At 31.2% G+C, this 26,699-nt stretch overlaps 1 protein-coding gene across 2 annotated transcripts in view; it reads right to left on the reverse strand.

The window, feature by feature from the left end:
• PDE4A (cAMP-specific 3',5'-cyclic phosphodiesterase 4A) overlaps positions 1–26,699 on the reverse strand; it is a gene marked incomplete at its 3' end in the record, with an annotated part of 95,299 nt that overhangs the window by 11,060 nt on the left and 57,540 nt on the right. For both annotated transcript variants that reach the window (XM_051210547.1, XM_035732558.2), the window contains 6 exons: positions 20,345–20,457; positions 19,368–19,461; positions 15,846–16,246; positions 11,041–11,142; positions 7,980–8,144; positions 5,714–5,813 (listed from right to left, as the gene is read on the reverse strand). In XM_051210547.1, the coding sequence (XP_051070553.1) occupies positions 5,714–5,813; positions 7,980–8,144; positions 11,041–11,142; positions 15,846–16,246; positions 19,368–19,461; positions 20,345–20,457 (975 nt within the window). The remainder of the gene's footprint in view (positions 1–5,713; positions 5,814–7,979; positions 8,145–11,040; positions 11,143–15,845; positions 16,247–19,367; positions 19,462–20,344; positions 20,458–26,699) is intronic.

A 26,699-nucleotide genomic window follows, 5' to 3' on the forward strand; every position in this document is an offset into this window, starting at 1 on the left:
ACTTCACTCCCTATCATTGGTTCGGGTGTCGAAGCAACACTTCGCATTTCGAGAGGAGAATCGCATCCCGAACATGCTTGCATTGTTGCTTAGAGTGGTCAGAAGACTTTGCCCAACCTGGAAACAAATAGTGTAGCATATACACTGAAGAATACTCGTAATTAGTTAATCATAAACAATTATTAAGAAGCTTTGCACACAGATGTTTATAAATGACTTTAGTCAGCAAAGGACATTTGTATTGATGATAAAACTATTTATATCTCTAGGTTTCAACAATACTGTGCTACAGTCAGAGTGGTTATCGACCTGTTATCTAAAATGTATCCGACATTGCAGGATGAAGATATTTACTGTGTCTGATCACCAAGTGAAAACAAGTGTCCACCCCAATGTCAAGTTACCTAGTCTGGTGATTATATTAAAGCTGGGCTGAAAGCATTCAAGTAACAATAAAGACTTAGCAATTATGACATGGATTACCATTAGGTAATCAGTCAGTATAAACATCTAAGTTATGATGGAGATCTGTCATTCTTGATCCAAATCACCTTGTAGTAGAGTTTCTGTCTGTGATACCGGATAAAAAAGATCAAGAATCCCTAGGAGAACGCCTGTTTCTTCATTATCCTAGATACACCTAACTGAAGAGAGTAAGTTAGCATGACATCTGAGGCAAAGGAATCCTGTCAACTGTTATCAAATATCATATCTATTATTACCTAGCGATCAACCACCATGAATTTGTAGGTATCAATACCAAGGTCGGACTTGAGCATTGGGTAGAAACTTAACAATGTCGTTCATTTATTTACTCTGGAGCAGTGGCTGACATTAGGTCACAAAACGTCGGAAATACAATTTTCTACTCATTATGATATAACAAAAAATATCTTCATCATTATGAATGCTTTCATAGTATGATGGATCAACTATTGTTAGTAATCTTTAAAGTGGTTACCTATGTATAAAACGAAATTAAGGTGATTACAGTTATGTCTTTTAGATCAATGATTTTATATAGTTTATTTAAAATATTATCATCTGGTCGATGTAATCATTAAAATTAAGATGATTAACTAATTAAATTAAATCTGAAGTTTAAATCCCTAACGGCTTAAATATCATTAACTTGGCAATATATTATGATCACTCATTCATTGTCAGTTGTGAGTTATCGTTTTAAGTATGATATGGTTAACTTCTTGATTTTCACTGGTTGTACGATTAATGTTTCTCTAAAGTCAAATGTTCCAAATGTTTAGCTGATAATTTTTATTTAAATAATATCCGTATACTTCATTCTCTGATTAAACCCCTAAAAATATTCAGCAATTATCTGGACTCTGTAGTCAACTAGATAGCACGTTTCGTGTATGAAGAGAAAAGAAATCGGTCCGAGTCCCAATGTGGTCTTCAACACTAGGACTCAAGTACACCCAGCTGACGAGTTTCAACATGAATTCAAATGTTAGCCACGACTCATGTATTCTAAGAAAGAACGTTTGATTCAATACCGTATAAATCATTAAAAGGTGATATGGTATTTCGTTATTTAATGATGCTAATTATGAAAACACTAAAAATCAGGAAGCGCTGAGCTTGGAACCACTCAGCAGTAAACAGTCAAGACATTACTTGGTATCAAACCTTGGAACTTTGGTCTGGTTTCCACTAATCTTCTTATTAACCATTAAAATATTGAGTGGCATCATGACAATATATTATAATTAAAACACCTAGCTACTGCTCCTAGATTTCGCCACTGAAGTTTATTATTTATGGTGTATGAATAATTTACATTCTGCTGAGGGAATCAAATTCAATACATACGGTAAGAATTAATTTCACTGAACATTTATAAATTGCCTCTTAAAATATTCACAAATTAAGTCAGGTCAACAGTTAAATTATGATATTTAGGAATTAAATTCATTTTAATTCAATGGTATATTTAAGGTAACTAATCCTTAACTTACACGTAATATATATATATATATATATATATATATATATATAAACTGTACGTGTTATTAAAGTGTCTGTTCATTTATCGAAGTATAGCACTAAACGACATTATATTCAAACATACTTATATAGACGGACTAATTAGATCAAATAATTTCCTAATAACGAATTAACAGGATCAAATCTCGATTGTTAATGAACCTTATAAAATGTTCCATACTTCACCTAACCTTTCGTGATATTATTTACTAATGTACACGTAAATAATTGTATATTTTAATTTAGAATATATTACGTTGATTTATGTTAACGCCAAGGAATCCATGGTAACGAAGTTAAAACAAATTATTTAAAAAAATTCAAAGAAAAAGAGAAAATCAATTCGTAAAAATCAATAAAATCATATTTCTTTCCCATTTTATTCACTTGCTTGAGTCTTTTTATTTACCTTTTGTCTAATATAACAAATGATTTTGAGTACAAGCTAAAATTTTATCAAATAAATAAGTTCAACAGATTGACTAAGATAACTCACAGTGAGACCACAACCTTTGATCGACGCAAAATGACCTTGAGAATGTCCACCTACAAACTAGGACTAAACCATTGTAAGGAATTAGAAATAAGATTTACAGTTGGTGGTTAGGGTTAGGAACTAGATTTAGGGTCTCTATCACAAACCGACATCAGCTAAAATTCCTAAACACTATTTGTTCAAATTGATGAATGAATTTCGCGCGAGAATCCAAAACCTGTTGCACTATAGTTGATTGGTTCGTTCATAAATTATAGTCTCGCCTAACTTACATAATCCAATGTATATTTATGTTTTATACAACCTTACCACATAGTCAAATAATCAGAACTCTATTTTTCTAGTCAATGAAAGAGTATCTAATTCAAAAATTATGATAATTTATAGAGACAACATTTGAACATTACAGTGCATAAATAATACCACTGAAAACTTTTCCATATGTCGGTAAAACTGAAAAGTTCAACACATACCACAGTTTGTTCTAGATTTTTTTCTAAACAAATGAAATGTGCTGACTACATCACAAAATTATGCATTTCAAAAGCCGAAATTATTAGTTTTGTTTTAAACAGGAGAGTTAAAATGAAAAGTGGACGCTGAAAACCACACGTACAATCCGTCATAAATCGGGTAAAAAATGAGTTTTACACCACGAAAAAAATATTAGTTTTTAATCATTGCTAACGTTTGAAATATTCACCGATATTATTTTTAGAAAAATTATGTTTCATTTAAAAATATTTTCTTCAACTGACTTTTTTGACTGATCATAAACACTAGAATAATATTTATCAAGGAACAACAAAAGTTTCTGTTTTTCTCGTTGCACTACTTTAATAAAAAACCCACTGATACAAGAATGTTTGTCATGATGATCGTATACTGATGATAATATGGATTTAAGTACCATAAATTCTAACAGTTGAATTCAAGAGCCAATCTAAACTAGACCACTATCGAAAACCTGGAAGCACTGGAAGGCCTTTTCGTTTCAGAACAGAACTCCTTAGCAGTGCGCATCCACGATCTCTCACGTCGGACTCTAACCCAGAATCTTCAATTTCGCATGTGAGCACTTAACCTCTAAACCATCGAGCAGGCATACAACGATTTTAATGTCTGACTTCAATTGATCCAAGGTCTTGCGAAAACCATAACATAATTGAAAGCCAGCTCAGTGGTCTGGAGGTTAAGCGTTTGCGTGCAGGATCGTGGATGCGCACCCCTTACTAGTCTTATTCTAGAATGAAACGACTATCTAGTGCTTCCAGGTTTTCACTGGAAGTCTAGCTTAGACTGACTCGTGAATTCAACTGTTAAAATGCTACAATCTCCACAAATTACCACATATTTGTCATTAAGTTGGATTCATAGTCTGTTTTCATCTTTTTCATGTTTTTTGATTGCCTAAGATAATCAGCGATATTCTCCAGTTATATACAAACTCTTACAGATAGAAGAAATTCGTATTCTTTCTGGATTGGTTATAGTTGGTTTAGGTTGAAAACCATGTACCCTGACCCAAGAGTACACACTCAAAACTTCAAGTCTCTATACAAGTAAATAACTTTTAGGCCATAGAATAGTTCCTATTTCGGACTGCAACCAGTCTAGGGTGTGCCTCTACAATCATCCAAATAACATTAAAGCGACTGTGATGTAAATTTAGTATTCTCACTAGCCGACACATTGGTAGATAATTTTTCACACCCTCCCCTTAGCACTGCTCAAAGGGATATTCATCGACAAATTCCGCCTATCTACTACTTAACTAAGCTGAAATGTTCGTTGGTAAGAGGCAGTTGAGAGGAGTCTCTGGTATTGGAGCTTACAAACAAGACCCACCTGAATTTTCGTCAGAATATCTCTGTGTTCAAATCCGATAAGAAGCATCAGTCTTCTTAAGAATATAAGACATGGCTTGTTGAAGAGTCCCGACCAGCACAAAACCTAGATCCTTAGTTTCCTACAGACTTACTCCAATCATCTTAATACAAAATATGATGAATACGATGCCGAGTCCCTGAAACTCCCGAACATAGCTCAACTGAATAGATAAGATTAGGTTTCTATTAAATGTCTGACAGACATAACATTGGTCACTATTCAGTGATCAATCAATTATAAACTCAAATTAATCACTACATGACATTGTCACTCTTAATTTAGACATCAGAGAACAAGAATAACAACAAAAAAGAAATTAACTTAGAATTGTTATCAAGCAAAATGTTTACAGTTAATAGTGAATGACTAATTATGTCGAGCAAACAATTCATGATGGTAGTAATTAAAGTAGTCAGATGTTGCTGATACATTCAGCGTTTGCTTCAAATCTCATAACAATCTTGTTTGATGTTGGTATCGTTGAACCTTTGTAAACAAGTTTGTCTAAGTTTGTCTAAGTAAGAAGTCAAGCTCTTACACTAGCATACTAGTAATAATAATAATAATAGTCTTATAGGCTTTATTTCTAACCAATGCACATAACGCCCTCAGAAATGATTTAAGTTTCTAATTAGAATAAGTGTTACTTAGGACATGAAGTGTTTTGATTTAATGTTAGACCATATCCTTTTATTCATTTGATTTTGTTGAACACTTAATTATGCTGAATGATTATTCCATGATTTATTGTACAGTCTATTATTTTTTGGTGTTGTTCATTTATCTAAATAAATTAACAATAGTTATAATGATAATTTATTTGTTAGTAAACATATTTCAACTTCAATTATCTTTTATACTTCCGGGCATTGATGATTTTCACTTTCAATTATGGACTTGAATAGACTGTAAAATACATTAACCAACGAAACAGTAGTTTCTTATTTAATTACTTTTAACCTACAAGTGACTGTCTACTCATTCTGCTGCTGAGAAAAAAGCGTGACAAGTGACATATATTTTTCACCCAATGAAAGGTTTTATCACAGCTATATGAACAATAACATCAAGATAAATCGCTTATTGAAAACAACTTATTTCTTGTGAACTAGTCTGTTCAAGTTAACCCATGTCCAGACACATATCTGTTTGTATTTCAAAACATCATAATCTATTATATTTACAATTCTGAAAAGTACCTCCATTAGGTTACTAATGTTTTTCAGAAGTTTAGTGAACTCAAAAAGTGTATTTGTCAAATGTAATAAATCCTCAAAAATTGATATAAATATTCTTTATCTTCTTACTTTTCTTACTTACCAGTATTGATTAGAAATTGATTAGTTACTCCAGGATGATCTACGTCATGTATAGCTGCGGCAAACAGAACAGCTAAAATTTCCAAGTCACTGAAAACATCCTAAAGAAATTATTGAAGAAACAATGTAAATAATTATTGACCTAGAAAACAATTTGGATAAGGAACTCTGAAATAGAATGATTTTGTTTTACAAGATAGTTAGCTTAAAGAGAAATCAATAAATAAGGGCAGTCAATTGAGTCTATTAAGAACCGTATAAACTCAGTCTCACTGAATGTTTTGTAAGTTGTTGATCAACTTAGTATATCCTGTATGACTAGTCCTATTTACCTTAATCAACCTTTAGTGTAGTCCAGTTTATTAAGTAGATTCTCATGATTGTTTCCATCTCTGAACACAACCTTCTGTTGTCAACCGTATTCATCAATTTAGCTGGAATGAAAATATCGATCACCACTGTTGGATTGTGCGGTGCTAAATCTGAAGTGTTGTGAACAAAGAACGTATATTCTGTATAGTGTCTAAATGTTATCAAAAAATAATTCATGAAAGAAACACGTTTATTTATTTGTAATGAAAACGACTTGAAAGTAATAACTTTACCGCGAAATTTAAAACTCACTTTGATTAGTACTTCATTCAGATATAATATATTGATTAGTCCAAACTAGTAATAAATCACTACCGCTGTGGATCAAATATACATTTGGGTTATAAAAGAAATCAATTTCATCCTGTCATGTTCATGAATACGGCTTAAATGATCTGACAATAAACTGTACATTATCAAGATCCATCGCAATATCAGTGAAGAAGTATACTGGACTTTTAATTAACTAAAATTCTGAAGCCCTACTGATATAAATGATCTAGTCTTTCAATTATGATGTTCACCCACAGAGTTCGGACCTACGAGTATGTCCAAAGACCAATGTAAATAATAATACTACTGATCAGAATTAAGAGATGTCTTTTCATAGTCATTCGGCTGAATGTTGTTAACTTTATTTTTCTACAATTGAAATTAGAAAGTGTTTGGTCTAAAATATTACAGTAAATATCATTTAACTCATTTATAATTTTCTTCTACTTAATAAAACTCTGTAATATTTATTGGAGTGGTAAAAATTTATATGAGAATTTTATTTTAAAACAGAAATCAAAGCGAAATAGGAAATATCTGATGTTCAGAATTATTTTTTCATTTCTTTGCCAAATAAATTAGTTTTGTAAGTTTTATGGTCAATTTTGTCATCATGATTATTGGGAAGACGGGAAAGGAATTGATGCTTTAAAACAAACGCCAGTGTCTCAGACAGTGTTAACTTGCCTATAAAAAGTAAGTCTGATACAATGTATTTATTAACTATGAATCAGACATATAGATATATACTTAGTGTAAAATGTAAACCGATTATGGTTAATGGTAAAAGCAGGATGCGCCTTTCATCCTATGTGAGACTAGGCACTTGGATGTACCTATATCTCAATCTTTGTGTTTACACTGTGAAGCAATTTAGCACTTTTTGCTTTAAATAACTTAGAGTGACAGGGTCCAAACAGCCACTAATTGGCTGACAAATTCGGATTTAAACAGAGCTAACTTCCTGAATTCCAATGGAAGTTGTGGTCCATATATATCCCATGACTTGATATTAAATGGTGTGCAAATTTTTTTATAAGCCTGGTTTAATTTTGGTTTTGAATATGAACGTCGGGATAAAAAAAACCCTTACCAATAATACAGATACGTTATTTTTTTAAAATTATTCAACAGAGAATTTAACTTTAAATTTAACTCTCAAGGAATAACTGATGAATGTGATTTTAAAAATAAACCTTTGCTTTTCAAATTAACTCAATATGACACTTCGAATTTTCTTCATATTCTTTTGAGTTCATGATATCTTATTACTCATGAATGTTGATGAAAACTGAAAGTAACTGACGCACTCTCAAACCACTAGTATCCATCAATTCAAATTTGAAATAAAGTCATTTGAAATCACAGTTGAAGTTTTAACCACTAAGACGATTCAAAATCTTTTGTTTTAATTAGGTTTTTGACTCATTTGCTAGCATGATGTACTTTACTATTTCATAGGCTTTTAATAAAGTTAACTTTCAATGAAAAATACTTTTAAATCCAAACAGATACTTTGTTTTCACCCGAAATACACATATCTAAATTTTTAATCTGACTATAAATATTGTTTTCAATTTCCCAACAGATATTTATAAGTCCAACCGATTCATACGACTTACGTCTAATGCTTCCGCTTGTAACAAAAAATGTGCTGTTTGAAGAACATCGGCTGCATGCATTGAGTTATGATAAGGAACATCAGCATGGTAAGTTGATTCAACTCTTAACAGATAACGTACAAAAACACGAGGATCAATACAAAATGTTTTGAGTAAATCACGTTTCTGTAAAGTAAAATATATATGTACATATATATACATAGAATTTTCATAGTAATAAGACAGAACTGAAGATGTACATAAATTTGGTTTATTAAAAAATTTACTGCTACAAGAGGTCGATAAAGTTCGCTCGGTACAAACCTGACATTGGTTACTCCTCATTGACCAATCAGAATGAACATTACAATCATACAAAAGATCTCTGAGCGGTGAGCAGCACATGAATAATGTATTTGACCGTATAACCAGATAATATTGGTCCATACCTTCCTGAAAGCATCTACTGAGTTAAGAGTGCTGATAGGTCTCGTTGAGAAAATCACACGTCTAATCGTCTAGTGCTGCCGAATCCTATCGATTATATTGTAGTTCGCCAATCAGTCTATGTAAATCAACAACTCGTGAACTATGTTTTAATTGACAGTAGTTGGACGAAGTCGATCTAGAACTCTGTAACCAGGTTTCCTGCTAGTTGAAACTCATCGACAAGGGGTTTCTCTAGTCATGAGAAGAATCTGCCAACTTGAATTCCTCAATAACCAAGTACAATAAGCACTAAACTTAAGCTAGAAGTGTCCTGTTAACTACCTTTAACTATCTAATGTCAGTTCATTTTATATTTGTAGGCTAAATACTTTGTTGTAGTATTCAAAAACCTTAAATTATCAGTCAGTTCAAAACAATAAACTAGTTTTGAAAATATTGACTTCAAAAATCTTATCATGAACATTGATTCAGAAGAAAACTCAATATAAACCAATGTTAAACATTTTGTGAACAGATTGACAAAATGTCATTATTACTTAGTGTGATTTTACCAGTCAACAATGATTTATCTATCAACATCTTTATGCTAATGAACTAACTGGTAAAAACAAAAGTCAAAAGCATGATATGAGAACAATTTCATAGGTGATTGAATCTACCAAACAAAAGGAAATTAAAAACCAATAGTGAAACAAATAAACAATGATGCCGATCAATGTTCATATAATATATTTCCTCTCACTCCATTTTTTTCTAAATGATTGACTATGTATGATATGATAGTTCTGCTTTGATTATTTTATTGTGGGAAAGAAATACAATATCAATTTTCATTACATTGTGAACAAAACAAATGTTAGTCAAGATAGTCGGTACACATACGCACATACACAGACTTTTTTTTAGTCAACCATATTATTCGACTAAATACTTCAACTTATCTTCCAATTAAATGCTTTAACTAACTTCTTCTCGCAGTAGTATAATCAAAAGTCTTTAAAACTAGTATTGTTTCATATGTATTGTCGTGTATTTATTCTAGTTTTACTAATTAAAATTCATCCTGATAATTTCAGCTAGACGTGTTCGTGTAGTACAATAGCTTAGACAGATGTAAAAATGTGTTAGGTTCTACATTTCTTACGATTAACTGAATGAATTCATATAATTACAGGCAAAAACTAATGAAAAGCTGTCCACAGTTGCACTCATTTCATTGGCATAACTGACATTAATAATAATGATAGTTGAGTTAATGTTAGTATCATTGATAAATGTTACGTACTAATGATCCGATATTTGTTGACGTAAGATCTATATATACATGATTCTTTGATAAACACATTTGTTAACCTTTCAAATATATATAGTTACTGAATTCCTATGGTCATTTTATAGAGAAACTATTGGGCACTATAAATATCGGTAAATGATATGACATAAAAAACATGACACACTTCCATTTTATGGCTCTGAAACATTTCAGTTTTATACGGGCATCATCGGAAATTTTAAGAGATTCACTTATTATCCTGCTCATATCATATTAATTTAACCATGAAATTTTACATCAAGTAATGCTTACATTCAAAAAATGGTTTCTGATAAACCTATAAACTTTATTATTAAGAATTTGTGTTGTTTTCTCCCCATTAATTCAATTTCATTTTCATCTGAATAACTTTCTACTCGATTGGTTGATTTAGTGAGTAAAGTTTAAACTAATATTTACGAACTGTTATCTAAGGTCTTTCAATGATCAATAAGTTTTCATATCTAATGAAAACTGAACGTTTTTGACTAATTTATCTGTTCATGTAGAGCCTGGTGTATTAGTCGTTTGATACGTATTTTATCCAGAAACATTCAAGAATATTACCCATTCTGACTGAAAGAAGGTGGAAATATCGAAATAAGAAGCTCAATACTCGAATACCCTGTGAATACAGATCACTCAATCAAAGTGCATTATGTGTTTAAAGTCATCTATAAGGTGGGTAGAAAGCTTCCAAAGGCATTTACTTATTTCTGCAGAAAAACTAGCTATATATCTGGGACAACCAGAATTATATGTCCAAAAGGAACTGGTATAACTTCTTCTACTATGGTCTGAATCTATCGTGATTTTTTCATGCTTCTTCATATTTATCTACTTTCACAGACATCTGCTTCTCTTCTATCTTCTCTATAGACCTTTTACACCAAACTGGTCTGTTTCTGTTTCGATAATTCTCCTGATTACAGTTCATCTCAATTTCAACAGCTTGTCTTATCATACTGAACCTTCCCCTCCCTATTAGAATTTCCTTATTTATCTTTATGATGAATATTCGAACACTCAACAACAAAATTATTATTAGTTTCGTTGGTAAATAAAATAACCTTTAAATACCATTGTTTATTCTTTCTCACTGTTATCGGTTTAGCGAAATTTCATTACCACTATTATTGTAAATTTCATCATTTTGGAAAATAAGTATATACTTGCGATTGTACAGCTTTGGAAGTGAATTTGCCGAAAAGTTATCTCTTCACAGAACCACTCTTTCTTATTTTATATTTCAATGGGTATATTCAGTTTACAAAGTTAAACAAGTTGAAATATGAAGAAAATATGTATTTTAAACAATACCTGAAATATTCTATAAGCAACTGTTGTAAGGGCATGTCCATTAGAAAGTCGATCAATTTCAAAGATGTCTAAACCCCATTCATCCAAACACTGCGAGAATCTCTAAAACCAATAGAGGCAATAATGTGAACATTTTGATTAAAGCATGATGAAATAAAAATTGAGAAACTAATTTATGGATGAGCCAAATAAATTTATTGTAGTTAGTTTTGGATTTCGGAGGGAAATTTTTTTCATCAGTAAGGCTAAATAGTATTTCGGTATAACAGGTAATATCAGTCCGTAATGAAAACCCTCACTCTAATTCCTAACCGTAACTTCTCACACTAATGTATAGTCCTCTGAAGACCCTAGTAGGTAGGTGGGTTTTCTCAAGGTCACTTCAGTGTCAAAGTTCTTCCATAAATTATCCTCATCATAAAAAAGAGGGAAATATTAATTACTGAAATGACACGGTATACATTTAAATTATCGAGTTTATAGATAAAACTGTGAATTAGACTTCCGTTTCGACATATTTACCGAGAGTACTGACGAACAAATCTTCAACATAAGAAATTTTGACAGGCAGTAATTTCATAAGACCATGTTTTGTTTGAAATACATTTTTACCAAAGTAGCTTTGATAATTTACAGCTAAATAACTGATTAGTAAAACAGAATAGTAGTCGGACATTTCTTTCTAATTTGAATTTCCCAGTATCAAACATCCTCACTTCTCGATCAGATAAACACACCACACAACCACAATGAGTAAGATAGAATCAAACTGTATACATTATGAATGTTAAACAATTTGTGATCTGTAGGGTTGCACACTGTTCCAGCATCCTAAACTCAAATTAAACAACTAGTTGATGCCATCTGATTTTCATTACTTTATCAATGATGATCAGGTCTTAGTGAAATTTAAAAAGTGTACGTTCCCAAGTTTTACATCAGTTTATATTATTTATTGCAGTGAAACTGAAATTTAGCCGATTTATTTACAAATATCTTAAATGAGCTAGATTTACAAATAAACAAAGAAATATTTTGTTATTATTCATGATTAATTGTTTCCGGTGCATATGATTTTAATGAGAAATTTTTTTTTTTATTGATTTAAGGTAATTTGATAACTGAATTAGACATCAAACTGTTTCTTTATTTACACTAACTATCATAAAAACATTCAATAATTACCATTTTAAACAACTGCTAATAATCGTTAGTTTTTTCCTGCTGCATGCAATAATCTGTACCATAACATGATGTTTAAGTTTTTTTTCTTGTTTTCGGATTTATACTGTTTCAAAATGGAATGTTTCATACCTTTTACTTTATTCTCTCTTGACTAGACAACTAATCTTACAATGATGTTACATTCGTTAAGCTAGATCAGTTATATCTCAGTTACATCATACGAAATGTATACTTTTAACAGTTAACGTTTGGCTAAAGATCAGATATGGTTATTAAAAGTTCGACCAATTTTAGTTACCATTATCTAATTTGAAGTCTACTTATTCAATACCATTGTGATCAAAACTTATGAAATTTGTAAGAGAACCACCATCAATCTATCTCATTTCCGACCAACTTCAAGAAAGTGTTAACAAAAAGTAGATAGTTAGAAAGTTAACTGGCCTTAGCGATTCCGCATTTAAATTAAGTTTTCAAGAGAATTCACCAAAGCACCATGAAAAAGGATATTCCTGTAAGTTATATATTTTAGACATTTAAATATCTAATCTTAACGCTTCATATAAAAATGAAGCAAACATGCAAATGCTAGTGAACTTTGACAGAGGAAATATTGAAATAACGGATTAATGCAGCCAGCATAATTGATACGTTGTCAGTAAAAAGTAAGCTTACATTTTATTCAACTTGTAATACGAAACATACGTAGATGGCACATTATATGAGAAGGTTAATTAAACTTCAAATTTGCTAAACGAGACTGTTTTATATTGTTTGTGTAGACTTTTGGATTTCATAGTCAGCATCACAAACCAGTTAGAGAAAAATTAAAACCAAGAATTCATTTAGTAGCTGTAGTAATAAAAGACTCCTCGGCTGTAAGTATATACCATCGCGCTCAGATTCGAACCCAGAATCTTTGTGTCCTACGGCAACTTCTTAATCTTGACAGAATCGTCATCTAATAGTTTACCTGTCTAACATCATTTAATTCGTAGTATTCAGCAACCATCTTCCAGTGTTGGAACTTTATTGGTCATGTCTCCTCACTAAAATTCGCGTAATTACTTATCGTAGTCACAAGCGAGTACATGGTTATGAATACTACAGTGGTTTGTAAGTGCAGATGCTGAACATCCAACAATATCTGCCATAATAATCAAGGGCTCACTAACTGAAAATTTCAAGAGCTAATTCTCTGAGTCTTAGTGAGAAGTACTTACCAGTGGTGTTTAAGCATGTCAGATGTGAGGGAGATAATTACGCAATATATCCAGTTGATTGAAATTAGACATGAAAACCAATGGATCCTGATCAAGTGTTTCGAGTCTTAAGTAATCGCCGTAAAACATGAAGGCCCTAGGCTTGATCCTCAGTGGTATCTTGATGTAGACTAGTGAATAATCCCATACTCTGACATAACAGCTATCCAATGCTTCCTGGTTTTCAATGAATGTCTAACCGGAGTAACTCTGTTAATATCAATTATGAAGGAACTGTTTTGCGTTGTTTTTATTCTGATAAGAAATTCAATGTACAAACATTGAAACTGAGAACTCACAATATACAATTTACATTTTACTGAAATTAATGCGAATTCATACATAAATCTACACAGAAAGATAATTATCAGAGTAAAAATTCCAATTTTGCTAATCTCAGAACAATCTATCATTATTTTCTTCTATTTAGTTTTCGTTCAGTTGATTTAATTTGTGTTCTCAACATAAATCATGAAAACTATTCTACATTCTTGACTTTTAATTCTTTATGGCTTTGTTTATTTGTGAACAATCTATTTCCTCAGTAAGCCACTTCTTCAGAGTAGCAAATAAATAAATAACCTAATTACAAAATCTGCATAACTTTCTCCATTATGTTACATGAATTTTCGTGCAAATAATTTCAATTATATTTAAATAAGTCAGGATGAATATGGATTTCTCCTTTTGATTTGTTAGTTACTTGATTTATTTTTTTATATACTCAAAGAAATGATCAAGAAAGGTGAGCTACAGATCCATGAAGTATTCAAGGATAATTATAGAGATTTCCAGTTGTAGAGAATACAAGCATGATGAAAGGCTAAGACCTACCATACTAATAAGAACATCAAATATGTACAATCTTTTGTGTTATCCGCATGTGAGTTTACTGTTTGAATTATTGTTGATAAATTGAATTTGAAGAGATCGTTTGTCTCTACATCTTTGGTAAAACATTTGAAGTTGAAGCAAATGAAGAGACTGATGTCTAAAGACATCTGAGGATATTTCAATTCATATTAACGAAGATAGACCAGGTGTATCAACAAGAAATGCAGATAAGATTAGTGTATCCTAAACTAATTAGATCAAAAGTTTCATATGGAAGCAAACGAATTGAAAATGAGATAATGAATCATAGAGGTCTAGTGATGATGTTCACGTTGTAAGATAAATTGGTTGATTTTTAAATGTATTGCCCATATCATACTAACTTAATGAAATAATAGTTAAACCTTCCAATGCATGACTATTCAGTATTGTAAATGTTATGGAATGGGGAATGCCTACTTTTACAGTCCTAGTCTAAAACAAAATAACTGTGAAGCAGATCTTAGTTTCCATCTATCATCTAAATGTAATTATTTTACAATGAAAAACTAGTTGCCGAAAGCTAGTGATCTAAATGAATGGCAGATACCAAAAAAAATTCATTCTTACTTAGATTTGCAATAAATTAAAAACATTTAATAATGAAAATCTTGTTAGTGCTTGTACTGATTTGGGGAAAGATTCGTACGTCTGAGAAATATTCGATATTGAGAGTTGGAATACCTCTTGGCTATCGCATATAACTAGTCAAAATGCATGAAACATAAAATTCAACTAGTAACGTAGAATTAAGGAATGATGATTAATATCTAAACATTTTAAGTAAGAAAACTTTACACTTACAGTTTATGGGATGGATGCGTCTATTATTAGTGGTAATCAATGAGCGTAGCAATAAACTTACGGTATCTAGTGAAATGTACTTACCAAAGAATCAAGTGGTAATGACTGTACTACCTACTGGGATCCACCGAAAAATCCTTCAAAAACTACCTAGAAATTATGTCATGTTGAACTGCAATTCAAAATGATACTAGTGAATAGCATGTTTCATGAATAATGTCTTTGTAAATCTGTTTTTTTGCAAAACCGTTTGACTTTGATGAGAAACAAATTTATATATCAGGCTTTCATTATTAAATCTAAATTATTACTTTGAATGTTAAATGTCGTTAAAGATAGGATGGTTGTTGGATGGCGAAACATTGTATTTTGTAACATGTTTGAATGTGAGTTCCACATAACTTAAAGATGTTATTTGTGTAACGAAGTGAAGAATTAAAATATTGAATACTTAAACCTATCAACATTTTGCAATGCTGGACATTTATGTTCAAGATCACTTCCACCGGTGGACCTAATTATTCTCTTGAATACAAACATATCTCGGTTAATCAAATAACTATATTGTCTACCTGAATATGTTTGCATCTCTTTGTTTTCAGTGTTGGCAATTTCAGATTAGTTTACATGTTTCAAAACTAAACAAGATACTATTTTACCACACCAACTGTCCGAACTTACTTCCTCTAACTCATTATCATTGGGCGTTTCAACTCCATGAATTGGTAGGTATGGCCCATTACCATCGTCTACATTTTGACTCGTTGACTTTGAACTGGATGACAATTTTGTTGTTAACAAACCACTAGAATCATTTAGTTGAGCGCTTTTACGAGATTCAGTTGACATACTTCCAGTTGATCCTAATCTTGTCTTTATAACTGATGAGGAAAGGGAAGAAGTAGTATCCGGTGTCCTTGTATTGGTTACATTAGCATTTGGATCACAAGTTCCTGAAGACTGTCTTTTACTTGTAGTATTCGTATCTTGTCCACTGGTTGAATTGTGCGACTGACCACTACTACGTCGTCTTTCCAGCATAGAATCAATCTCTTCATTGGTTTCAACGTCTTTTTCAGTTTCTGCTTTTTTTCAATAGACCCATCCGATATAGAAGAAAAGATTGATTAGATTTGGAATAATAAACATCTAAAATCATCAAGAGTTAATAGTGATTTAGATTTTTATTTAAGTGTTTATATACACCGATAAGCTAATCATTAGGAGGGGCATACAGAGTATAAGCTTTGAAAGATAGATATTTCAAAGTAGTGTAAGGGAGTAGTAGAAATTTATCGAATGTGCGCTTTAGTAAAATCAGTAAGACAAACCTTCATATGGACGAATATCTATTTACGTATTACGAGGTTTGACAGATGAAATAATAATTTATAATTACGAATTTAAACACGTTCGCAGTATACTGTTTAAGCTTACTAGACAGGCATTCAGTGTTTAAAGTTAAGTCTTATCTCACAGGTGTTGTGTATTTATGTTAAAACTACAAGATCCCATTAAAGTACGAAGAAATGAATTACACTTACCGAAGGAAAAAATATATTAGCTTAGCTTATCTGTAAATTACTTGTGTCTACACAGTTCAGGAAAATGCAATTAAACACATCCATATCAATTAGAAAAAATCTGTGAATAAATCCATGTTAAAATAGTAATTTCTCCACTGTAGGGGTGCGCCGAAGTAAATAATATGCATATTATATTCGATTTCAAACTACTATAAATAAACTTGTAGTACCAATCAGATATTACTTAGAATTTCTGGTAAGTATTGTAGTAGAAGCATTAGTGTTCACTTCGTAGGTAAGTAAAATAACCAATATGATCTCATTTGAGCGAAGATAAACTGTGCGACACAGAGTTACCTTCCTTCGAGAAAATTTGATAAAGCACAGAAATCAAAAATTGTAGAATGCGAGGAATTCACTTGATTTAATGAGTTCAAATCTTCCATATATACACTGATTTATTAAAAAAATACATAGACTATTTTATAAATGTATTTTTTAACATGAATAAAACCATTTAGTTCAATAAAGTTTCAACAGGGTCGAAGAACTCTAACCATCACCTTGCATCTCAACATACTGCCCGAAATGTTGAGTTAGTGAGACTAGTGATCAAATTGCAACTTGATGGATAGAATCCTACCAGCACTAAGAAGAAATTGACATACATGAGATTGATCACTAGTAAGTGATCGGACAGTCGTGAATACCTTTACATAAATGAACATATACAAATATGATGTTGTAGACAAAAAAACTGGAGACTTTGGACTAGACAATTCAGATTTAGCGTAATGCATAAGTTGCATTAACGGCGGTCATGGGTTTGATCCCCTGGCACTGTAATAAGTGCGTGCTATCGAAGAGTCTGAAACAATATTAAAACATTAGTTTCTGGCTTTCATATGATTTCCAGTTGATCCCTATTCCTAACAATTCCTGAAGATGAATATTTTACTAAGGTTGATAGACTTAAAAAATTAATGATGAAATTGACTTTATTAGAGTAATCGGATATTTTTATCTATATAAATCAAAATCAGAGGTTTGAAAGTCTTCTTTTTGTGATTTCCGTTTGTGCATATGTTGATGATCTCAGGGTCGAAGGGCGTATTATAAACTTTGTCCTCCGTAAAAGTCAATTTAGACTAATAGAAATAATTTCAGATAATTATATTTCAGGCAGTTACCCGCTGAAGATAGTGGAAGGTGGTCGCACAATATCTTGTAATATTTAGAGTTAGACATTAACACCACTGGGTACCGACTCAGTGGTCTAGATGTTAAGCGATCCAGGGTTTGAGTCTGTGGTACGGGATTGTGGATTCTCATGGCTGAAGTGTTATATACTAAGATGAACAGGCGGTCCAGTGCTTTTATGTTTTTGGGTGGTGATCTAACATTGATCAGTTCATGATTTCATATAAAACTCAACAGTTTCCACAACCATATACTGATAATTATCATATGGTCACTAGTAACTAGCTTCGTGAGGTAATTTTCTAAGTTCTAGTGAGTAGCTGTGATCACACACCAGCATTCTTAGTGAAAGGCATGTTAAGTGAGTAGTAATTATCGAGGGTTTTCATATTTATCCAGCTTTAACTTTTTTATATAGATTAGTAGTAACTAATGAAGCAGAATAATATGAATTCATTGTGTTTTACTGGACTTTGTCGGTTACTTATAATACTGGATTAAAAATTTACAAAGTGTATCTACTGAAGTGAAAGATAACATAATGTTGCATAATCAAACTTAGTGACCGTAGTAAATGACAAGTGTTAAGCATGAGCTTTTGCCGCAAACAAACATATATATATATATATATATATATATATATATATATATATATATATCTGCATATTTATATGTAAATCGTGTCGTAGATGCTTTACAAAAGAAACAAACCGTATGAAATAGTGACTGGTAGAAAAATTTGAAACGTTAATAATGTCGCTTTCATAATTTCAATAAAAAATGATACATTTTGTTAATTTTATGTAGATGTAAGCCACTTGTAGGAATATAGACATTCTAACTGACGTCTAGCATTTAGCAATATCAGAAAATTCTTGATACTTATATTTCTTTAAAGATTTAAAACTTCCATATATTTTCAAATTACTTATGGATAATTATATAAGTACTGTTATCTACTAACTACCTTGTTTTTCCAGCCACAGATTTGTAAGACGGTTGGTATTGTTTGAGTTGCTGATATTTTTTAACTAAAGTGACCAGGCTTATTAAATGAATGTTTTAATATGCATTGTCAATATTACAGGCAAATCATATGCCGCTGAATACATTTTCGAAGTTTTAGAGACTTGATAGGTGTTTGAAGCAGAGACCTCTGAGTTTGATTTTCAAGGTAGATATAATCAGAATGGGTTTTGTGGAGATTTTAGAAATTTCAATCTGTAGATATAATCGTTGGAATGCACTTACGTTTAACTGAGCAGTTAACACCGGAACAAATCTAGAGTTCTACTACTATAATCATTTTTGGACGAATACATTATTGAAAGATTTATTCAAATATCTCTTCAAAATCAACATAAATTCATTAGTGCTGACCAAAATATCACTACTTAAAAAAATACAATTAAAATGAACAACTGCTCGATTGGTTTTATAAACAGTCGTTAATGGTTATTGATAATAAGTCGCTTACCTAAAAATGTTTCACAAATATAGGCAGATATTTGATGTCTAGACTTATCAGCTTCACCAAAACTATTCAACTCTTTGTTGAGTAGACGTTTAAACTTTGTAAAACAAACAAATAAAAAAAATAGAACTGTAAGTTTAAAATTATTAGGTAAAAATGAAAGTTAGAGACATTTATTGATTATAGTTACTGTGGGTTATGTATTTCGACAAGCGACATTCGTTTTTTGTTGTTGTTCGCTTAAAATGTTTTCTGTGCTGTTCGTAAATTTATGTAACGACCAATTAACTGACTTCAAACACTTACTTCACTACTTACGCCTGTTACCCCTCGTGGAGGAGCACGTGGCGCTCACTAACACTCTCCATTCAACTCTGTCCTGGGCAGCCATTTTCAGCCGCTATTCATCGTTTTCATATCTACTTCCAAAACCCGACGCAGTGTGTTCTTTGGCCTTCCTCTTTTTCGTTTTTTTTTCAGGATTCCAAGTTAGCACTTGCTTCATGAGGCAGTTTGGTGATTTCCTAAATATATGTTCTATCCACCTTCAACGTCTTTTCCTAACTTCCTCGTCAGTTAGAACCTGGTTTGTTTCCTCTCATATTAATAGGATGTTGCTGACTGTGTTCGACCAACGGACATTCAGTATCTTATGTAAACAGTTGTTTATAAATACTTGTACTTTGTGATGATGGTTGCAGTAGTTCCTCAAGTTTTATCTCCGTACAGTTGAACTGTCTTGACGTTCGTATTAAATACTCTGACTTCAATCACTGTGATAGCATTATTAAGAACTATAAAATTACTACTAATAATAAAAAATATTGTTATGCGTCCTTAAATAGAGTGTCGCATAATGCTGTTATGTTCTTCCAAGTGAATGCAATAATTAAATAACTATTTTATTGTGATATTCGATAAAATTAGCCTACTTTAAATGGTAATAATCATGTTAAATAATTTGTCACTGACAAACTCACTTTTGAAAAAGCCATATCAGAGACAGGCCTTTTTGTCTGAATATTTTCCAATTGTTTGAGACACCATTCCAATTCTTCAAGTGTTTCATTTGCGATTATTTTATAATCACTACCTTCAAAAGGATTTAAAAACAAAATATACATTTAGCCACAAATTATATGTCTAGAAAAGTTGAAAACTTATTAACAAATTCCAAAACAAAATTTGTTGACATGATTTACTAAATTTTAGAATGTAGTTAAGTGTTAGGCAGTTAGTTATAATCACAAAACTTCTGAGCAAATGCCACTTTCCATATTGAATTTGATTTATCAAAATTTAATAAACCTTTTCTTCTTTAACAATATAAATATGACACAATAGAATCAAATCATATTAGGTAAACAATGAATTGTTTATTGTGATTTCTCAATAGATTTACATTCTTTGATTCGTCCTTTAGTGTTAGGTGTGTAATGTCACTTATACCTAATGAGGGTTTGAAAAATCTATGTTTTCTGATTGAAATCCCTTTGGTTTGTAAAGAATTCTGAACTCTGTTCATTGTATTCTGCTTTTCAATACTTATATTACCAACATTTGTTTGTAATACTTTAAATTTTAAAAAACTATGTATTTGTTAATAAATATTAGGTAGTATATCACTTGGTATCAAAAATATCTATGTAAGTAAATAATGATGCCTGAAGGTATCAAATCATAAAAGCGGTATAATTGCATTTTTATTCAGCTACGATTTCTTTCATAAAATGAAAAAAAATGTTTCAACGGAATATTCGTCGTACGTTAATGTTGCGTGAAAAAAAAATTATTGAAGCTTAGATTATGACGTTTAGTTGTTACTCAGTCAGTCAAGGAATCATATGCACATAAGACCTGGAATAAATAGACGTTATCTGAATTTATTATACCAAATTAACATGACTAGATCGATCAAATAGTATGAATATTATAAGCCTTCAACATTAACTAGTAGCAGTGATAATGAAAAAGGCTTAACAATGTGAATATGGTTCGAATGTGTAAAGTGGAAAGGCATGTATAACGAAATACTGAAACCCAAGATAATTTGAATGCTGATGCATTATTACCGATATCGAGCTAAATAAATCAACATCTCTAAACTCTAATAGCAGTAACCGCTTAGTCGCCAACCAGGAAGTCTACATCTACATTTTCTAAACAGCTTTAAAGTAATAGAATTTATGGACGTCATAATTATCAGGATGGTGATTCGTGATCATAGTTTTAATAGTTTAATCAATGAGTTGATCTAAGCTAGACCACCTGTGAAGAGTCCCATACTGGAACGAAACGGCTATCTAATGCTTTCAGGTTTCCTATGGTGGCCTAGCTAAGATCGATTCATGAATTCAACTATTAAAATTTCATAGTTATCAACTTTTTTACTGTTAAAATTAAGGTTTTTATGTTTTCAATGTACAATATTACTTTGTTAGATTAATTTAATTAATCAACTCGTATAATAATTACATGGAATAACAACCGGCGAATTATTCTTACTAACTTGAATTCATGAAATTCTATGAAAAATAATAGGATTTAATGAATGTTAAATTTTGGTTCTGTTGAAAGCATTGTAAATTCTAAAAAACAACAACAAAGGAATGCCTAAGATGTAAGTACGATATTTCATAAGGCTATCAGCTTTGTTTTATCTTAAAACTGGACGAAAACTATTTGGGAGTAGTGTTTTTTATGTACTGTTATTTTGTAAATTGACACTCATTCATTAATATTTAATAAAGTTGTACAATTTATGCTATCCTAAAAGATGTTAAATTTAGTCACTGAGCAAAAATAACCATGGAACCAAGAAATCTTGAATGTTTGCATCATTTGTTTACTATTTTGAATTATTAATCAGAATTCTTTCTATGTCAATTCAGATCTCTCATACCAAGAAATCTGTGGTTATATCATACCTTACAAACCAATTCTGCTTGTGTAATCTCATAGTTCACCCTACATCTTTGCATCAAACAATAATTAAAATTATGATAATTTATAGTTACTCTGTTACTCTTAAAATTATAATCATAACGTTGCTGATTCATTCATCTCTATTTGTGTTTAAATAGATTGTAAGCTAAACAAACATATTAAGTCATTCCAGTCTTATTAGTTATTTGTATTTGTTTACAGATTCAATAATTAACATTTATACGTGTACAAATTTTTAAGTATAGGCAAATATGCACATTTGTATCCTTATTAATTTATTGTACTAAATGTATATGCATATAAACTAAGTTAACAATTCATACATTGATTTGACTGTCCAGTTAATCCAAATACCACACGCCTAATTGTCTAATCAATCTACACTAAATACGTGATACACGACTGTTCCTTAATTTAGTCTATTCGTCACACAGCATAAAATGAACATAGTCCTCAATTCCACAAATACTACACATTATACATGTAGTTTGACAAATTAGAAGGTATGGCACAACCTGTTCGCTACAATTTTCCTGTCACATAGAAGGCACAGATATATGAACAAAGAATATTCTTTCAATCGGTTCTCTTCGAGTTTTACAATTACATATCAAAATTCATTTAAAAAGTGGCCAATTATAAGATAAATAAATCACAGAAAATAAATTCCAGATTATTTGTCAAATAAATTTATGAACGTTGAGATGACCAGAATGGAATGTTAGTTTGAATGAATTTGTGCGTTAGATGAAAAGATTACTAATCAGAACGAATATGGTTAATATGATGTGAGAAAAACACTAGTGAAATTACGAATCATAAAGTGCTTGGTCAGCAATTACGTAATCTGAATCAGTTAAGAATTGGTAAACAAGGGTGTGCTCTAAATAAACTTTTCGAAATGTTTGCAAGCGTTATGCTAATAATGATAATAAGATGCATTAATGAGCTTGGGCTGTGAAGATACATAGAGGAGTGTTGGATGTACACTAATCAAATTGTGATTGTTAAATAATTACTTATTAACGCAAACCTCCAACTTTTTGATCCGAACAGCTGTCTTCAGCCGTTTACGTATTCTTACTCTGATAGATTTAGTAGGACAAGTATTACCATAATTTGTAATTACATTATTATGTCTCTCATCACATATTACCCATATTCACTTTGATCATTAAACTTAAGATTCCAATATGACCTATAAAATTGTTAAAATCACTGGTTCATATTATTTATCTCGATAGTGATCGAAACGTTGAGCGTTTGAGTGGTTCAATCCACACTCGCAAGAACGTAGACGTGCACTGCTAAAGAATTCTATACTAAGATGGATTGGCGGTCCAGGGCCTTCAGCTGAACACTGGTTGTCTAACATTGATTGGTTCATGATTTCAGTGAAGTTAAACAATCTTCACAATCCAATAATGAAAATTTTATTTTATTTTACAAATAATCTGGAATACATTGGCTGTGATTTTAAGCCGTTTTAACCTTATAATTAGCCACTTTTCAGATAATTCACTTTGATATATAACCGCAAAACCTGAAGAGAACTGACTAAAAAAACATTTTTCATTCATTTATCTGTATTTTAGATATACTATTCCTAGCACATTTCACGTTAGACTTTACATGTCAAATGGTCTTCTGAATTTTTTACACTACGGAACACGTCAAGAAAATGTATGAAATTCAACAAGATTCACAAACTAACTAAACTTACAAAGTGATCCAGTATCAATCCATAATTCTAGATAAACTCAGTGAAATTACATTCTGAAGATCGTAAGATAAAAAGGTTTAAACTATAATACAAAACAGAAATTTTACAATAGACAACAGTTTTCGTCTTCAATAACAACTAAGGTGACCAAACAAACAATCAGTAGTTAAGTTTCCGATCGAAAAATATCTCCAAATAACTATTTACATAAATTGTCATAAAACAAGGTCAAATCAATAAGTCCTAACATGCTATTTTGGTCCTTAGTACTCTTAAATCTTTAGTTTATTCCATTCTTTTAAAACAAATAAATAATACTAATATGTGTATTTACGCATTCACTACATGCAAACAAATTAAATTTTAACAATCAAAACACTTTTCAAAGACAATTTTCTAGGAAATGATGAAGAAAAAAAAACAAAGAAGAACATTACAACAATTGATTTGAAAGAGAAAAAGTGATTAACATGTAAATTTCTTGTTCAAAGCAAAATAGGTCATAATCATAGATTTCGTTTTTGTAAAGAATTTGTTAACCAGACTACTGGAGAAAAGAGAGGCTGTCAACAGAACATTGGAATTATTATTTTTATGTAAAAATAGTTTAATAAGTTGTTAAGAAAAATCATGTAGTTACTAACACTTTTGTAAAAATTTTACTAAAGCACATGTTAACATTTTTAACTAGCCTACTTTTATTCATAAGCCAGGAAATACTTGAGTATATGAATAATTTAAAAGCGTTACTTCATATATTTATATTGGCCGAGGTTTGAAAATAATTTAAAAAGATATTTCTGAAGATTAATTTGGATTTTTTTATATTTCAATGGATTTATATAAACTGAACAATTAAGAAATAGAAAAAGCACTCAATTTCTCTTTTATACTAGTTTAGAGATTTCTCTACAATGAACATACATCAGTGATTGCAATGATACATCAAAGAAATAAAATTACAGAAAAAAACATCATATTTATTTTGTTACATAGTCAGATAGAAATAGAAGATTGATTTCATTTTTTTATAAAGTTTAGATTAGTTTTTGAAGTGGAAACAACCTAAGCTAGTAAAAGCATTGTAAGCAAGACTACACTGAACTGAATAAACGCAATAGTTTGTGCCTACCGAAGGGTACGTAATTACAGTTTTACATAATACCGAAATGGCCATCACCATATCTGGTGAACAGTAGTGCTAGTCCATACAGCCAAAAATTCATTTTCTTAATAAAAATGATGTAATGGTTTTAATCAAAATAGGGGTTTCTGGAGATTGAAGTATGTTTAAAGTTATATTCATGAGTCGGTCTAAGACTGAACATCGTTGAAAACTTGGAAGCACTGGATGGCCGTTTGTGCTCCAGTACGAAACTCTTCGGCAGTGCACATCCACCATATCTCACACGGGACATGAACCCATGACCTTCGACTTTCCTCACAAACGCTTACCTGCTATACCACTGAGTCGGCATCCAGTGGTTTTTAGTTTCCGACTATTTTTATTAAGGACTGTAAATGGTCAGTAGGTAACATAGACATTTAAGCGGAAACTAGTCAACTCTGGTCTTAGCGAGTACATTAACATTAAGGCATATCATCTAAGAAATCCAAGATAAAATTAAACAGCCTTCTACTGCTACCCAATATAGGTGGTATATTTACTTATTTAAACACACACATATTTTCGATTGAGATCATGAACCGATTGATGTTAGACCACCGTTAGAAACCTGTAAGCACTAGGCGGCCGTTTAGTCCTATTTTGGGACTCCTCAGCAGTGCGCATCCATGATCCCGCTCGCAGGAATCGAACTCAGGGCCTTTATTCTCACGCGCGAACGCATAACCTACTTGACCACTGAGCCGACATCCAATGGTGTTACTGTCTAACATCAACATACATATTTGTACAAGAAGGCTTCAAATATATATGCGCCACACGAGTCATTCAATATACGTGAGGGCTGGAATATTGCCCGGGAGTCCAAACCGAAGGAGGTATATATTGTGAATATATTTCTACCGCTTATTATCAGTGTATAGTATAGAAGCAATTTACTATTGTTGGGAATTTTCTTTGAATTAAGTAACATTTTAATAGCGTGTAAAGGAACGACAAATGTCATGGATTCACTGAATTTGTAAAACATCAAACTATGAAAGTCGGTTTAGAGTAATATAACTTCCTTTATGCAAAGCAAGAACAACAGACAAACACAATTTAGATGAATTTATCTTTTTATTTCGTCTGCCTTAAATCTTCTGCATACACACTGATCTAAATAAACAAATGATACATTTTGTAAATTTAATTCCTTGTGTAACTAGTAAAAAGTCGTTTGATTTATTAATGAATCATAAATTTAGTTACTTTTCACATGCATAAAACTCCAATTTATAGATCAAAGAAATAATTGCGGAAGATAGAGACCATGATGTACAGAAAAAATATGTTAACTGTTATAATTAGGATTGAAGAAGCCATTAAATTGATGGTAGTTATTAAAAAGACGCTCTTACACCAATCACATTATTGATGATAATAATGATAATAACAATCTGTATGAGTAGTGGATATTGTTAAATTTTATTGAAATGCCGAACCAAAGTAAAAAAACCATTAAAAACATAAAAGCATTGGACTGCCTCTTTGTCTTAGT

This window comes from Schistosoma haematobium, chromosome ZW (assembly GCF_000699445.3).
Source record: "Schistosoma haematobium chromosome ZW, whole genome shotgun sequence".
Classification (NCBI taxonomy): Eukaryota; Metazoa; Platyhelminthes; class Trematoda; order Strigeidida; family Schistosomatidae; genus Schistosoma; species Schistosoma haematobium.